We start from the raw sequence: 17087 nt of genomic DNA, 5'->3' as shown, positions 1-17087 counted from the left end.
CTTCAGTTTGCCACCTCAGCTGATTCTGTTTACAAAAGTGAAACTGACTGTGTTTACTTTGATTTTCAGTACTGTTACCGGCTGATGCTTAGCTCATGTTCACCATGTGATAATAACATCACACTCTGATGCTCAAAGTTGTGATCCTCATTCAAGCTTGATGGCTCGAACGCCAGAGCAAACTTAAGCCTGGGGCACACTGAAGACAGATGCGCCACACCACGCCGCACCCTCTCCAACAATAGATTCTCTTCCTGCTTCCTGTTCTGAAGTCCCGCGTAATGTTGTGACTATCGCACAACTTTTTAAGAAGCGCTCAGCGGCACTTTTTGTGTGACTGCTTGATTTCTCAAAATCGGGCTTTACTCTGATTTGTTGCCACGGTTTCTTATGAAACAGGCTCTAGATATGTTGCCCCTTGGTTCAATTTGGTGGGAATGCTTAAAAAATCTACTTTTTGTTTATTGCTTTGTTTTCCTTTCATGATGCATTTTTAAAAGTAGTCAAATCTGTCCGTACCGTTACAGCGGCTTGCACCTGCTTTCTACTGCGTGTAGTTTTGTTTATTCTTAAAATGCAGAGTGCTCTGGATCAGTTCATGTCTTTGGTTCTCTGAATTGTCCGTTTGCATTCCAGTGCTTGTTTAACGTGGTCTGAATCAGTTGAAGAGTTTGTTGGTTCAGTTTCGTTTCACGCAGGACAAACCACAAGCAAGCCTGTGTGTTTATTGGACAGACATTTCTGGAGGTGGGACTACAAGAAGTCAAACCATCAAAGAAGGTGGCGCGGTTTGAGCTTGGTATACTGTAGTTAATAATGTGGGAAAACTCTGTCTCTCTTTGCAGTTAATTTGAACTAAATTGAACTCTTCTGTGTTTTTATGAGTTGTTAGTGGGAAATGACAAATGCAGTTTACACCTCTTGTTCACACTGTAAACAAACCTCACTGAGGTTTGCTTGGAACCACACCCTAGGGATCACTACCTTCTCACATGCATAAACGAACCACACCAAGGAAGGAAAAAAACTGCATTTTGATTTACACATACGTGTGCAGGGATGAAAAAACCATCTTACTGTGAGCACACCAGGGTTTATTTGCTAGCAAACTGAGATCCTTGTGTCCAGGTGGATCAGAATTAGCTTGTTTGGTTTGCGCCGAAGTTCAGATGAGCTTTCACACTAACCCAAATAAAGCAGATTATGCTTGGAAGCGTTTGTTTAAAGCAGACCTATAAGTCACGATGTAAACGTGCAATTATATGCTGATGATAACTAACTGATCATCAATTTCCACAAATGTAGCTTTCGCATAATTTTACCAGATCTTCAGGTTGCATGGTGTTTATTAATGCTTATTAATGCACTAACGTTTAAAAAGAGACCCTTATTGTTAAGTGTTACTGCTTTTTTTTTTGTTAATCAATAAACTAGAAAGCAGTTTTTCCTTCAGTTTTCCTCCTTGCGTTATTAGAGTAGAACAAGAAAAACATGTATTTTATGAAGTACCTCTCTAGATGAAAGTCACAGGTTGCTTCACAAGCACATAGAAAATAAAATAATTGAAATTAATAGCTTGTAATGTTTTATGGTGTGATTTATATGACTATATTGTGAATAACGTTTTGAAGAAAATATTGAATCAAACTGAAATCGCAATTTTTTCTAGAAAATTGCAATTAAATATTTTCTTTAAGTTGTTCAGCCCTAATTATAATAACTTATGCTGATTGGTTGTAAGTCAGTAGGAAATGGCATGAGCAGATTTGGAATGGAAAGGGATTTAAGTGATTAGTTCAACCTACATCGGCAGTGTTTCCCTTGCACAGGCGTTGCCGTGGCGGCCCACCATGGCTGAAATCCCAGCGCCACGCCTACAAGATCCCAAGTTTTTTTTTTTTGCGCTGTTTCCCGAAGAAGCAGTGGGATCTACTCTGTTGTTGCTTGTGATCACAGCCGGCAGACAGCAAGGAGGAGGAGGCAGGGCAAGGTGAAGTTACTGCATACGTTACTGAGTTCAAATTAGAAAGGTAACAGTGGATATAATGCTTTTTGGTTTACATGTTTCAATAGCATTAAGATAGATGAGTGTTGACGATTTTGGCAGGGTTTCCCCCAGTGCTCATTAGCCTGGCGGCCCGCCAGGTTTTCCTCCACCCACCAGGTTAAGCGTCACTCTTTCCCCTGGACATGTCCGGTTTTTCATCCAGGAGCAGGGATCGAGTTATGGGGCTAGATATATTTCAGGGAAAGATCCAATCTCTACCTATATTACAATATTTATGGACCCACAGCGTAGCGGGGATTCTGTTAAGCGGAGAGGACGCAGAGCGCTGATCATTGGCGCACCCGCGGCGTCCGGCGCACAACACATTCTCAAGGTTAAAATCCTCTGGTACTTTGTCTTTTAATCGTTCCTGACGCGCTCTGCTCATCGCGTGCTGCGGTGATTTCACCTCACTGACTCAGCATCGAAACTCGCACTCCACTTTGCGGTCAGGATCCTTTGATCTGCTTAGTTCAAAAGTAACTGATGAGCTGAAAAGGTAAGAAGCCAGGCAGCAGTTTTTCTGGAGAGTTTAGAGGAGATGCAGGAAGATGAGAGACAGTGGACAGGAAAATAGTTAAATAAAAACAAGAAAACAAAACAAAGTGTTGAAAAGTAAAATGTAGGTAGATTTATCTCCACTACACATTTTATAAAACAATGAGTTATACACATGTCATATTTATACATTTGATACAATTCAGATGATCTGAATCAGATCACCTTCAAAACTCAGTCACACACCCAGGGCCGTTTCAAGGCATTTTGGGGGCCAAGGCAAAATGGAACACCCCCCATCACTGGGTTCCAAGAAGCCTCTGTGTAATTCCTACCCTGTCCAGGAGTATTAATTATACAGTTTTTATAAAAACACCTCAGACATCACTGACATGTTCTAATATTGTCAGACGAAAAACAAAATTGTCGGACACGCCATCTCATCTGCTTCTTTTCTAAACTCACAAAAATCTGACTGTAACAAAACCGTTTAAAAGATACTATTTGTGGATTCTCTGAAAGTTTCCATGGAGTCCACGACAAACTTTTTTTTAAAATCATTGACCCTATCGTCTAATGTCACAGCTGAAACAAGCGTCCTAATAATCTGTGCACAGGAAGCATACCGATTAGGGATGAGCGAGTACACCACTATCTGTATCTGTATCTGTATCTGTACTCGGAGTGGGCGTGGCCTAACCCAGAAGTGGGTGTGGTTTACATCAATACGTTATTTTAAGTCTGATCAGAAGTTGCTATGTGTATTGTTTATTTGAAAACTATTTACAGAACAGCCTCATAATTGAGATTAAATGTTTTTGATCACAATAGTAAAGGAACTATTACAGAACAAGTGTTTCAATAAAATCAGAACATTAATATTTAAGTGCACGAATTAAGAGTGAGAGAGAGAAGAAAAGATCTTTTCTATAGCACCTCTCAAGATAAAAATCACGAGGCGCTTCACAAAAACAAAACATGTAAAATAGAAAAAAGAACTTAGAAAATGATTAAAATATATTTTAAATGAGCAAAAAATAGACAACTGTGATTAAAAAATGTAAAGAAAGAGAGAGAGTGAATAGGAAAGAGGGAGTGGATCCTGAGGAAGAGGAGAGAGAGAGAGGAAAAAAAACCCAACCGGAGCGGAGGCAGTGACTGACACATGCACGAGCCGTTTTCAGCCCTGTCTTGTCAAATGCACCACGTACGTTACGAAAAAAGTAACTTTAAGTAACTTTAAAGTAACTTTAAAAAGAAGCAAACTGAAGAAAACATAGGGAGTACTGAAGAAACGTGAACAGTGAAGCAAGCACAGAGAGATCCGTTACTGTCTGTGTGTGTGCGTGGATAGACCGGACGCGGACTGAGCTGTGAGCTCCCGGCTGCAGAGGTTTGTGTGTAGGGAGGGGCGGGCGCTCTATGTGACTGGCCAATCACAGAGCGTGAAGACAGTCAGTTACCCAATGAGGATTTTTCTTCAGCACGATTACAGCTATTTACGAGTTTTACTCGTTTCTTGCTTGAACTTGTCAAAAATGCTTTATCCGTACCCGATACTCGTCTGAAACGAGTATCCGGCTCATCCCTAGTACCGATGCTGTAGTAAAACAAAAGGTATAATAATTTTTTATTCATAAAACATTGTTGCAGCAATAAAGCAGCAAAACAATGAGGTTTTGCAATAAATATGCAAAATATTTACATATGAATTGTTTTAGTTGGAGCTGCCCCGTGACTGCCTGATGGAAAATCAGCGGGTTTCAGCAGACTCGTAAAGTTTCTGGTCTTTGCTGGGGACCCGCTGTATTTTACCGCTCCCTCCTGCAGTCTTTCCCTGTTAAAATTTAAAATGATTCTGTAATCAGACCACAAGGCCCTGGAGATGTTTTTCCAGATGCCAAGAAAAATGTAATGCCCCCCCCCCCCCCCCCCCCCCCAAAGTGTGTCACAGAGAGTCTAAAACAAAAAATTATTCTTGTGCAAATATTTTTGTACTCACCTTTAATACCAGTTATTTAAATGCAGCAATTGCTGGATTGGTGCAGTTCAAAGTGAGTGTAAACATCACCTTAACATAAAGGTGAGACGTGTCATCATTTCACCTCCACCACAACAGCTGGAAAAATTCCTAGGGCAAACACTGATCGGCCTATTGTTTAGCCTTTTAGGGGGGGGGGAAAGCAGCATTGATGGTGTTTTAAAATCAGCGTTTCTAAACTCAGAACATCAAAAATGGGGCGCTGATACCCCCCACACAATGCCATCATTTTTTGTAGTCTCCTACAAAGTGCCATAAAAAACGACGCTTCCTGTGGTCACTGAACGCCGCTTTTGACATACAGCCACTCCTCCTGTTTTCTGAACGTATTAAATTAGGGCGTACTTTACCAGAATGTAACTTTTAATGTTAGTAATGTCCGTAGACACCTTTTGAAGCCTATCAGTGATGTCACTTTGCAACGTCTTTGCAAAGTCCTGAAAGGGCTGATTTTGTATGGAAACACAGCGGAAGACAGGACTGAGCCATCGTATTTTTCTAGCCATCCTACCACCTCCCACAAATGTCCCAGAACTCCGATAGAGAAGCTTTTAAAAATAAGTAAGTCACTGCTTTGAGGTGTTTTTATATGTATTGGGATATTTTCATAATGGAAATATTCAAAACATCTCTTTATTTAGCTTGTTTTAGGCTTTTAACGTGATGAAATCAATTGCTTCTCTTCTGATGTCTTCCTATAGGCGCACAGTTCTCATTTTAGCCACAATTAAAAGGATTCTATAGAATATGAGTGTGTCCTGCGTTGTAGCTCTGAGCTTTTGTGTAACAAGCCTGGAGTTAATAAAAAGGCAGCAGAGAAGTTTGATCCAAAAACATCCTCACATCTGCATCACCTTTACGGTCTGTTTGCTCACATCAATGACATGAATTTGATTAACTCTCGTAACGACATAGAAAATGTTTTTTTTTTTTTTTTAGATTTTCTTTTCTTTTCATCCCACTCTGGGATTATGTTCCAGGTATGAAGAGGAATGCTTTTCCTGTAATTAGCAGCTACATATCTTGCTTTTTATTCTTCTTTCCTCATTGTGACTTTTTTTTTGTTTTTTTGTGTTGTCTTTTCGTAGAACTCACCACATAATTGTAGGTGCAATGCACCGTCTGCCAGCCTTGAAGTTATAATGAGGTCTGCGTGTTTCTGTGAAGACAACAGAGAATTGCAGGCTATTTTATCCCATTTTCCAGATGGAAGGTGGTGGTGGTGGTGTGTGGTAAGAGAAGGGGACGTCCGTTTGTACTGAAACTGGCAGAGGGAGACAGATTTGGAAGCATAAAGTAATAAATCTCATGAATGTCCCGTAGCAGGTGGGTTTTAGCTGTTATACTCATTTAGTCAAGAACGTGGATGTGAACTACAAGTGGCGGCCGCATCAGAGAAAGGAGATCGCCGGTTGTAAAATCTATTAACTCTCAGAAACTCCTGTTTGTGATGCGGTGAAAGGGGGGGGGGGGGGGGGGTAGCTTCCATTAAAACAATAAACAAGTTTTGTCATAAGACAAAAATCGCTGCTTCTACAAAACGTCTTCTGTCGTCGTTCCGTGACTTTTTGTGACAGCCAGCCTCAGACACCAAACAATGTCATCATACCTGTCCGATGCTAATCCCGCCAAGGCTTCTCCTGATGTAGTGGGGCTGTGTTTATTTTAAGGCCCATCATGTTTAGTAGCTCCAAGCCACCTGCCAGTTTTCTGACGGCGTGAGAGTCATCAGACGCGCTTCTTTTCATGACGTGCTGTAAATACCAGTTAATGGTCCTCCACAGACCTGGTGCATGCGTTGAGAAATTACTCTGATGCACAGTCAGTCTCGTTTAGCCTGACCTTCAGGTTTTGTCGCAAACATGACGAATGGCCCCACAGGTTAGATGTTTAACTCTCTGATAGCTACTGTGTAGTTGTGTATGATAAAGGTGCTCTGAACTCACGTTATTATCCTTCTTCACAGGGTGACGTCCCCGGAATCCCAGAGCTGCCTGTGAGTTCACGCTGTTTCATTTACGTCTCATTATGCTCTCCGTTTACAGTGTGGAAGTAGTTCAGATCCTGGAGTGTACATATGAAGGTACGACCTGACACAGCTAGGCTGTAGCGGTCCTTTTTTGTTTGCACATAGAGGTAAAACATCTGTCCCGTAGTGATGGGGAAGTGAGGCACTCAGGTGAGCAATCTCTGTGTCGCATTACCATCGCCTGGGAAGGGGGTCAAACACGGAGCAGATGGAGAGGCCTCAGCCAAAAAGGATAAAGATGAGCAGCCAGGCAGAGAAAAGTTGCGCCCTAACCCTCAGGATGAGGATGGTAAAGTGACAGGTAGTCGCTGGTCGTATCCTATGGGTAAGGCATGCACTCAGTGGTGCTTGCCTCTGCAGGGATCTGATTTTCCAGGCGTCTTAATTGGACTTGCTGTGTTAGGGCTTCCCCCTGTCATGGAAAATCCAACAGACACAGAACATACTGTGAAACGACTCGTAGCATGCATGCAACAACCCGTCAGGACATGCCAAGTTACACCTGAATAGTCACCTATCAACATGTGTAAGGAATGTGCAGACACCGATGTAAGCACACACACTCTTGTGGTGGAGGCTGCAGAGAAATTAAAGGTATGCTGCGGTTTGGTGGTTAATTATGGGCACATCATGAGGGGATCAGCCTGCCAGTTTGAATCAGCACAGCAGAGACATAAAGTTAAATAAATAAATAAAATAAAAAACACAGCCCGCCACCGCAGGCTTGCCCCTTTTATGTCGCCAAAGTGCTTACGATTCCCACAGACCTCTGCCACCATTCATTAGCCGCTCTCTAATGCTAATTTTATGTAACAGGGAAAGTAGCAAGCGTTCCCTGACAAGCAAACACGGTCATGGCAAACTTTCCCATATCATGGCTGCAAATGTTGAAGCAGTTATTAAAATGCCGACTTGCTGTTTGTGCATTTGCATTGTGTGGCTTGTTACTCGTGGTCAAGCTGTGCTCACAAAAGAAGAAGATGATGATTTATTAACATAGCAACAGCAGTGAAGCTGAGGAGTGTTTTATTTAGGGTGTGATGGGTCAGAGCTGCTCACTCGTTAGATCTCTGCAAAATTGTTTGGGTTTTTCCAGCAATCTTTCTTTTTTTTAACTTGGCATAAAACAACCAGCTTAGAAGAAATGTTAATTCATCAGCTGTTTCTGACAAAAATGTACAGTAAGTGACCGTCGAATGCCAATTGAAGAAGGTCACTAATTATTTAGGAAGTTGCAGAAAGCCGAGGTGTCGGGCCTTGGAGAAGAAGGATGACTCCGTCCGCCCTCTGACGGCAGCAGTAGCTAAGAGGGTGTCTGGAAAGTTGTGATTATCACGGTCTTGTTTCTCTTCAGATCAGGGTCAGGGATATCTACCTCATTATCAGCTGTTTTCTTTGCTGTTATGGATTAATGCATGATGACTTTTTTATCTGAGTATATGATTTATCCGTTTACATTTCACTGTTTCTTCTCACTTTCAGGGCCTTCAAGGAGAAAAGGGAGAGAAGGTAAACAGAAATCCACATGCTGAAACATGTCACATTGAATTTACTTAAAGGAGCAATATGTAAGAATCCGACAGCGAGATAATCACAAAACAGTTTAATGTCTCAATTGTGTTGGAAGGAAAGCTGCATTGGAATGGATTTCATTCTCAGCCTTCTGGAGGATTGTCAGTTTTTCTCTTTTCAAGAAAAAAATAACGAAATAATTACGTAGCTGTTTACATCTGTTAGTTGCCGAGTCTGCGCCAAGCTAATACTTCATTGTCGGCATTTGAAATGTATTTGTGAAGTGAATAATGAGTCAAAATGCTTTACTTAGTTTAATGAGTCGTTCATAAATATAACATCAAGCTAATAGCAAGACTTTCTCTCTCCTAGAGAAATATTACCGTAATAAGTAAGCAGGGCTTTTGTTTATGTTATGTGTGTTTTGTTTGATTTATGTATTGTGTTGTGATTATGTAAATGACTCTGCCGTCTTACCTGCTATTTTGTTGTATGATCTGAGGACCCGCTCAAAAATGAGATGACACATCTCAAGCGGTTTCTATCCTCATAAAATATAAGTTACATAAATAAAAAAAATAAATAACTAAATTAGTGTAGAAAGTGCTCTGTGCCGAAAAACACCCAAGAGTGCTGACACCAGATATGAAAATGTATCTACTTACCAACTTATGGCTCGCCTCTGCTCGTCATCTAGAACCTTCTGGCACTGATCCGTAACTGGCAAAAACCATGAAACACGTGTGTAATAGCGTAGCAAGAAAGGGATTTTTTTGTTTGTAAAAAATGGGCTTCAGTTACCAAATTTGAACACAGAATGTCAGTCTTACTTCATTCTTACATATTGCACCTTTAACCAGTTTATTTAAATGTGAAAAATAATATTCATTTATGACAATGTATATTACTTTTTACATTGAAGCTACTAGGTTTAGTGGGACCAGTTGACATAACTTAGGTAAATTCAACATTTAGAAATGTTGTTTTTGGTTTTTTTGTGAACAAAGTTTAAGAGACTTTTTCTCTCTAAACACAGCACAACTATTAGGTTCAACACGGATCTGCTGAAGCACCAAAAGCATACCCTTGCAAAGGAGTACCAACTCAATGTATACTTTCATTAACTTCCTAATAGTTTCTTATCAAGATACTTTGTAGAGTAATGGAATGAAGTCCTGATGAACTCAGGCTGCAAATTGCCTATTAAGGGGATATTGGAGAAGACACCTAGAAGCTCAAAACTGCACCCTCTTCCATATTTGTATATACGTTCAATTCTAACTAAGCTAATTGTGTGTCTCCTAATAAGCTCTATATCCTCTGCTCTGCTGAGAAACTCGTTGCAACAACATCCGCTGTCAGACTTCACAAGAAAAAAAAGCTAGTCTTTTTTATCCATCTTTAAACACAGCACCTAATTCCCTACAACACATGTCCTTTCCCCAGGGATCAGCTGGAGCGCCGGGTCAGCCAGGCAAAGAGGGCAAAAGGGTGAGTAAACAGAGACAACTTAACCAGTTGTGTGGCCCGTTCTCGTGCTTGCTTTGACTGAGAGGTCATGGCCTGCAGAAACAGCAGCTGAGTGGCTGTTGTTTTTGTGGATGGCCCTCTGTGGCAGAAGGCCTGAGAGAGAGAGAGAGAGAGAGAGAGAGAGAGAGAGAGAGAGAGAGAGAGAGAGAGAGAGAGAGAGAGAGAGAGAGAGAGAGAGAGAGAGAGAGAGAGAGAGAGAGAGAGAGAGAGAGAGAGAGAGAGAGAGAGAGAGAGAGAGAGAGAGAGAGAGAGAGAGAGAGAGAGAGAGAGAGAGAGAGAGAGAGAGAGAGAGAGAGAGAGAGAGAGAGAGAGAGAGAGAGAGAGAGAGAGAGAGAGAGAGAGAAGGCATGCTGTATGACAATTAATGAATGGGATTCATGGTCAAAGGGTCACACACACTCACAGTGTGACAGGCAGCACACATGGTCAGGTCCCAGTGGGCGACTCTAAAGTTACCACAAGCTTGATCTGGAATAGAAACAATGTCTGTGACCCATTCCACTGATATATAATACATTTATTTATTTCTCTGTCACTTCTGCTTCTGTGTCAGTATGTCTGATAGAGCATCTGATGCAATAATAATACATTAAAGATTCTCTTTGTCTGTGTGAAGTAAACATGAATCTTTGTGGAGTCGTATAAGAAAAATGAATAGATTATACGCGTAGTTTAGAGGATTTGTTTTTTATGACGCTCTGACAAAAGTAGGGTAGATGTAAAATGATGGTGGCCCAGCAGCATGAATGTTGTTATTCAGATCACAGCTGATATGCAGTGCTCACCGAGAGGGAGTGTGGTCTCCTTCTGTGACCAGCCTAATTGACTTTCCTGTCAATTAAACTGTGTGATCTTCATCTTCCTCAGTCTCTCTATTTGTCCTACAGAGTAAAGTCATAAAACAGAATGAAAAAAGAAATTGCTCTGCTGCAGCAAAAAAACTAAAGTAAAATTTAAATTCACAGCGGGTTGAGCTTGTTGAATGCCCATAAGTAGGTCAGGCAAATGTGCTTTTTTAGATTAAGCTAAAGTCAAGATGACGCAGCAGAGTGAAGACGTGCACAAAATAATTTCTTCTTTTTATTTTTCAAGAAGTCTACAAAACATTTTATAATAACACAGAAAACAGTTTTCCTCAAAGGATCAATTAAATCTTTACAGTTAAAGCTGCAATAGCAAGTCTGAAAAACAAGCTACTTTAAAAAATTTTTTCTTACCTCGTAGCAACATCCTAGCATTGTACAGCATAAATAAATATATTGTGGAGATGGAAAAAAAAACACACAAAAAAACTCATTACGTGGTTCAGACCTAAAACAACTGTTGGATCATCCAGCTCTCAGTCTCCCCGAGACAGGGGGTGGGGGTGGGGTTGGGGGTGGCAGTACCAGTGTGCAATTGACGGGACAAGGGTGACAGTGCGAGTATTGGGATTGGGTCTTACTTGACCTGCAAAGAATTAATTTCAGTTAGTAAACTTCAAGCTAACTGTGGAAGAAGAGGGAGGGGAACGAAAAGAGATTTATCGTTTATGTTTTGGAGCTTTATGATTAGCATTTGACCTTACACAGTGTTGGACTATTGTTTTAGCTTGTAGCATTAGCAGGGGTGTGCTAACTTTGCAATTGCCGGTTTCCGGGTGATTTTAGGTGTTTCCATGGTTGAACAGTGCAAATTTGAATAATACGAGTGATCAGCAGCTCCTGCAGAAGCCAATGAAGACTGAGATAATTTAGTAGCTAGAATTGGGTGTGTCTGAGCAGGAACATGTCTAAAACATGCAATCCCAACAGCCCTCAGTTAGCGCTACAATCTGTGTGCGGATGCATGGTATGAGGTGGCTTTCAGCTTCTTCCAAGGGGGAGACTATCACCGTTTTTACAAAACAATGCCGTCAATTTGCTGCAACGCCCTGGGGCATCAGGGAGCCAAGGTCCTTTATAAGTGGTCAGACTGTGGCAGTAATATGGAGCAATTATGTCTTTTTTACAAAAGATTAGGCGATGGCGACATAACGGCTGCTCTGCCGCGGACTTCTGATTATCTTGGACATAACTTGCTTTTTATTGCGATCGAAGCAGCACTCATTAGGCTCTAACGGAGAGACGCTCCTGTAGAGCTCCAGTTGGCCATCTCAGATGATTTTAGCAAAACAGACGGCCCGTGTTTACTTTCATTTTCAATATAGTTGCCGGCCGGAGCTTGGCAGTAACTCCCCATGTTTGTGACACCTCCCTCTGTTGCACCAAGACGTAATTGCCGTTTATGAAACAGACAATTACCGCGATATAACTACGAAGTGAGGCAGATCGAATGGCGCAAAATTTACGCACACCATGATGGCATGGCGCGTTTATGAGACACACCGTTGCAGTAATATTATCCCAATTTGCCGGCATGGTGTGTAAAAAGGGCTAAAAGGTGTTAAAATTTCTCGATATGATCTATCCTAAAACTTTCAGTCATAAGTGGGTGAGGAAACAGAATGGCATTTTCAGTTTGATGTTGTGTCTCCCTGGTTTCTAGTTGTTAGTATGTAAAACAGCCACGGAGCATTAAAGTGGCCCTTCCAGACTTTGTGCTGTTGTTGCTGCAGCAGACACTTCTGATCTATTAATACTCCATCTTTGATGGCTGACTGACTTCACGGTGACTGTTAATGTGCTAAGGTTTCTGCTTATTCTTAGCGAGTCACATGGAGCCAAAGTTGGACCACATAGAGTCACATGGAGCCAAAGTTGTTGACCAGCGTTTGTTTCTGCAGTTTGACGACCTATTTAAGGAAGGTGGACATGTTTCATTATCCGGCGTTTGCAAATGTCCAGCTGAGACAGCAGGAGGCTCTCACCCAATTAACGATTCACAGCCATGCCGGCAACTTATTGGTTTTACAAAGAGCTACAGCGACTATGCAAATGATGCAGAATGTCTCGATGCAAAAAAGGGCCACTCCACATCCTTCATAGAAATGCCTGGAGTGAAAAGCTTTCACAAAGTCTTAGATTCAAGCCGGACCATCTCTCAAACCGTCCACGTCAATTTATTGTTGAGGAAAATATGACCACTCCAAGCCATCTAGATTTACTTCAAGGAGATGTGGAGGACATTGTAGTGGGGAGGAAGAGGAATGATACCATTTGTACTGATCCTTTTCTGAAGCTTAAAGCAACATCCGCAAGAGAGAATATCAAGGGCAATCACCCAACCCCTTATTGAAACTCTGTGTCTAACATTCACGAGATCTTCTTAACTTGATTGATTTCCAGTCAAGTTTGTCATAGTGACAGCCATGGCAAGGGACTTATGGGAATGCATTCCCACTCTGGGAGATTGCCATTAATGATAATGTGAACGATTCTATCTGATCTGAATGACGCTGACTCGGAACGGGAGGACAAGACTTTGGGATTCAGAGACACATTACAGCCAATCAAAATCCAAGATGAGGAGTAAAAATGATCTGTCGTTGGCCCTGGCTGAATATGGTGCGCTAAAATATTTATCACACTCAATAACGATGTGCTAAGTTCTGTGTTTCTATTGTAGGCCGTCTCTGCTCCCATACTGATAGAGGAGGTGAAAGGCATGCTTTCTAAACCTGTTTTTGTTTTTGTTTAGGCATTTGAAAGCCAAGTATTAGGTATGCTCATGCAGCATGCAGGGCTGAGGTGTCTGCCTGCCTGCATAATAAAATTCTCTTCACATACTAAAAATGGGGTTGATTTCATTGCCAGAAAGCGTTGCAAAATTGACGAATTATGTAATTGTGTTTGCTGAAAATAGGACTGAAAACCTACACAATGCACACCGCTTCCACACCAAAATACACAGGAGCACCACAGCAAGCTTGGATTATTCATGCTGTGCCAAGTCTTCCCAGCATGCACTGCTCCTGTAGTTGGCATAGGGTTGTGAGTGGGTTTACTACAGACATTGGGTCTATCCCTGGGGGTGGCAGCAGGTTCCTGCAGATTTATTTATCACGTTGAGAAATCTTCTATACAGTGTGGGTCTCCAGTTTTTAATTTACGCCTAGGACCTCATTAAGTGGTATATATATATATATATATATATATATATATATATATATATATATATATATATATATATATATATATATATATATATATACATAGCCTTGCATTGTGCCCTGCAGTGTGCACATAAAACAATGTGACGCTGTTACACACTGACATAACTGCCTGGGATTTTAGTTTTAATTTAAAATAATTACTACATTAAATATAGGATAACACTTTACAATTAGTGTTCCTTTATTATTGTTACTTAGTGCATTATTAATATTCATTAATACACAAAGGGTCCCTTTAGTAATGTTACTTAGTGCATTATTAATAATCATTAATACTCGACCGGAAAAGGGTGGCTTGCCAACTCCGGGTCGGGAGAGAGGTCCTACCTCAAGTGGAGGAGTTTAAGTATCTCGGGGTCTTGTTGACGAGTGAGGGTAGGAGATCCAAAAGACGCAGCTTGTTTCAAAAATCAGGATTTTTGACTGTTCTTTATGCTCCAGATAGCTCAGGAGGTGGTGAAAAACCAGAGATCGAATTCATTCAAATTCAGCACCACGGACAGCGACGCGCCGACGCGGTTCGGGATGACTCATCACCTCCGGGATCTTCCACCCGAACCCCCGGTCCAGATAACAACAACAATAAAATGAACAGAACCAAATAAAATGGCCTTAGAGGACTAAAGCGGATCCGACGAGATACCTGGATGAAACAATAGTTTCCTTTACCGGATTAACGTAAGTGCGATGAAAAGCATCAGATGGTCCTTGCGTGTCTGCTGCGTGTCTGCTGCGTGTCTGCTGCGTGTCTGCTGCGTGCTGCGCGTCTGTCTCCCCCTCACACCCAGTCCTGTCTCAGTTTACACCGCTGACATAATCAGTGATGTCATCCGCAGGCTCCGGAAGATGCCCGGATCAGCTGTGAGAAGTTCAGGGCAGGAGGACGCTTCTGAGAAAAAAAAAATCATGAACCTCACTGGGTGGCAGGGATGACATCAGAATATTTTCTCTGTAGTAGGTTAATAGTTGCTTAGTGTCAGTAAGTGGGTGCCAATTTGCTTTTTTTTATACAAAAGACCAAATTACAACTCCAACAAGCAAACTGGAAAACTAATTTATAATATTATTACAATTAATACCAGACATAAAAGCTAAAGTATTATTATTACACAGTGAAAAAAGTGCACATTCATTAAAGTTACAATTTTATATTGTAATTGTTGTTACAACATAACTGGGGTTGCTAAGCAGTTGCTTGCTTGGCCACATCTTGAAGCTACTGCCTCACCCTGCCCCTAGTGGGTGGGTACTCTGTTAAACTGGGTGGGCCTGGGTGGGCACAGGCCCACCCATAGCTCTGCCCCTGATATGTACTGGCGTTATATTGCTGTCTGTGATCTCCGATCTGCTGTTTTGTACATTCTTGATTTGAAATAGTGGGGTTCCCCCTTGAAAACGAGATTTTTCATCTCAAGGATATAAAGATATGTCAATCAATAAAAAAAAAAAAAAATAATAATAATGTGCTAAGTAATGTTAATAAAGGGACCCTTATTGTAAAGTGTTACTAAATTTCTTTTTCTTTTTTCTTGATTTAAAACACGATTTTTACTTTTGCTGATAGCAAATTCTATGAATGAAACGCATTGAAAAATCCTCCTTGAATGAGCTTCCTTTGTGTCAGGACTTTCTAGACCCATGTTTTCAACGGTGCACGCGGCTGACAGATGTGCTGCATGGTGCTTGTGCACACATGATAAAACTACAGCAAGCCCAGAAGGAAGGGGAGCATCGCTGCGGCTCCCTCTACAGATGTGGTCTCTTCAAATGAATTATGTAGCGAAGATCCTCCACCTGATTTATTCATTCATTCAAGTTTTTATATTTAGCTCTGAAGTTCTTCCTTTCATTCTTTCTGCAGACAAGGGAATGTGTTTTTGTTTGAAACATTGGGTAAACAAACGGATCAGTAGATGGTGACTTGTGACCGTAGCGTACAAAGTGATCCGGCGAGCAGAAATTAACACGTTTCATGGCAGATTTTTCTTTTCATCAGACAAGTGGTGACACTCTCATTTATTTTCACAATAGAAAACAAACAATTATAAATTTAATAAAGGGGGAAATGGGGTCAGAACAAAAAGGCTACTCAAATCTTACAAACTGTGCCACGTTAACATTATTGATCAAAGAATCCTTCTGGATGGTTAAAGAAGGGACATTTCAGAGTGGATCAGCGAGATACAACAGGATCTAGATTTGATAACTTGTGACTCATCCTTTGTAGAGTCAGTTCCTCTCCTCCATTAGAACCACTTTGGTCACTAATTACTCTGTCCAACACAGCGATTACTCATTTCAAAAACGCCATTGTGCTTTTGCGCCTTTTGTTCCCCCTGAAGTTACTCTTGACTGAGCTTGAAGACGATTTTGGAGTTAGTGTTTTTCGCAGAGATGTGTCAACAGCAGAGACTTTATATAAGAGGGTTATAAGGTTCCTCTAAAAGTGGATTTATTGCATCTCCTGTGACAGCAGACATGCAGCCACATAGAGCCCCGTATTACTGCGTCTGTGGTTTCTCCACAAATGTGAAAGAAAGTCGTTGGAGCGGTCAGACGTGAGAGAAATCTGACACTAGAACAGAAAATTGATGTAAACTTAATGTCTGCAAGTTCAGTGTTCATAAAACTCAACTGGGGTCGCATCATGTTCATTTTCAGAAAGATTTCATGGCAAGAATCAATTTGCATCGAAAATGGTGGTTTAGAAGCACTCTTGAGTTTGTGTCTCCTGTCAAAGAACCTCTGGATGTTAGAAACAGCAACAACAGCCGTGGGGGCTCTTTAAAGTGGCAGGAAAATAATCTGTCAAAACAGTGGGAGAGATTGTTTAGTGTTGCTTTTTGCGACTGGACTGGTCCGCTTCTCCCAAAAAGAGGGGTAATTGCTGCTTTTTTTGGTAGTGATTGTCGTGTTTACATCAAGCCCCCACAATGCGGGACAGAAATTGAGGCCAACGCGGAAGTGAAATAAACTGCAGTTCCAGCCTCATCCGCTGGGGGCTGGTGTCAGAAGCGAGCAAATCCTCATTGACTCCCATGTTAAAAATACCAATTTCACAGCAGAAATAAACATGTTTACAGCCTGGTACCAAAACATGTTTTAGGTTTAAATGATCTAGTTTACACTCATGACAACTCTGAGGGGGGTGAGTTTTGTTCTCACTCTTCTGTTTAAGTGTATTAAAAGCCTAAAATTCTGTATAATTAATGAGCATCCGGCCCACGTGACCGCAGAGCTAGCTCCGTGGAAAGGCCTCAGTAGAGCCTCAGCCTCACCTGAAAACTGTTCCGTCATTTTCAGTCTCTCAACTTAGATCATTAGTTGTAGCGTTTGT

The 17087-nt window shown here is 41.3% G+C and overlaps 1 protein-coding gene across 2 annotated transcripts in view; it reads left to right on the top strand.

Annotated features, from left to right (window-relative positions):
• col19a1 (collagen type XIX alpha 1 chain) overlaps positions 1-17087 on the top strand; it is a 197324-nt gene that overhangs the window by 63498 nt on the left and 116739 nt on the right. For both annotated transcript variants that reach the window (XM_015944438.3, XM_070542381.1), the window contains exons 11-13: positions 6553-6582; positions 8098-8124; positions 9574-9618. In XM_015944438.3, the coding sequence (XP_015799924.3) occupies positions 6553-6582; positions 8098-8124; positions 9574-9618 (102 nt within the window). The remainder of the gene's footprint in view (positions 1-6552; positions 6583-8097; positions 8125-9573; positions 9619-17087) is intronic.

This window comes from Nothobranchius furzeri, chromosome 12, assembly GCF_043380555.1.
Source record: "Nothobranchius furzeri strain GRZ-AD chromosome 12, NfurGRZ-RIMD1, whole genome shotgun sequence".
Lineage (NCBI taxonomy): Eukaryota > Metazoa > Chordata > Actinopteri > Cyprinodontiformes > Nothobranchiidae > Nothobranchius > Nothobranchius furzeri.
The sequence above is the reverse complement of the archived record's forward strand: the minus strand, read 5'-3'. Positions and strand labels throughout refer to the sequence as shown.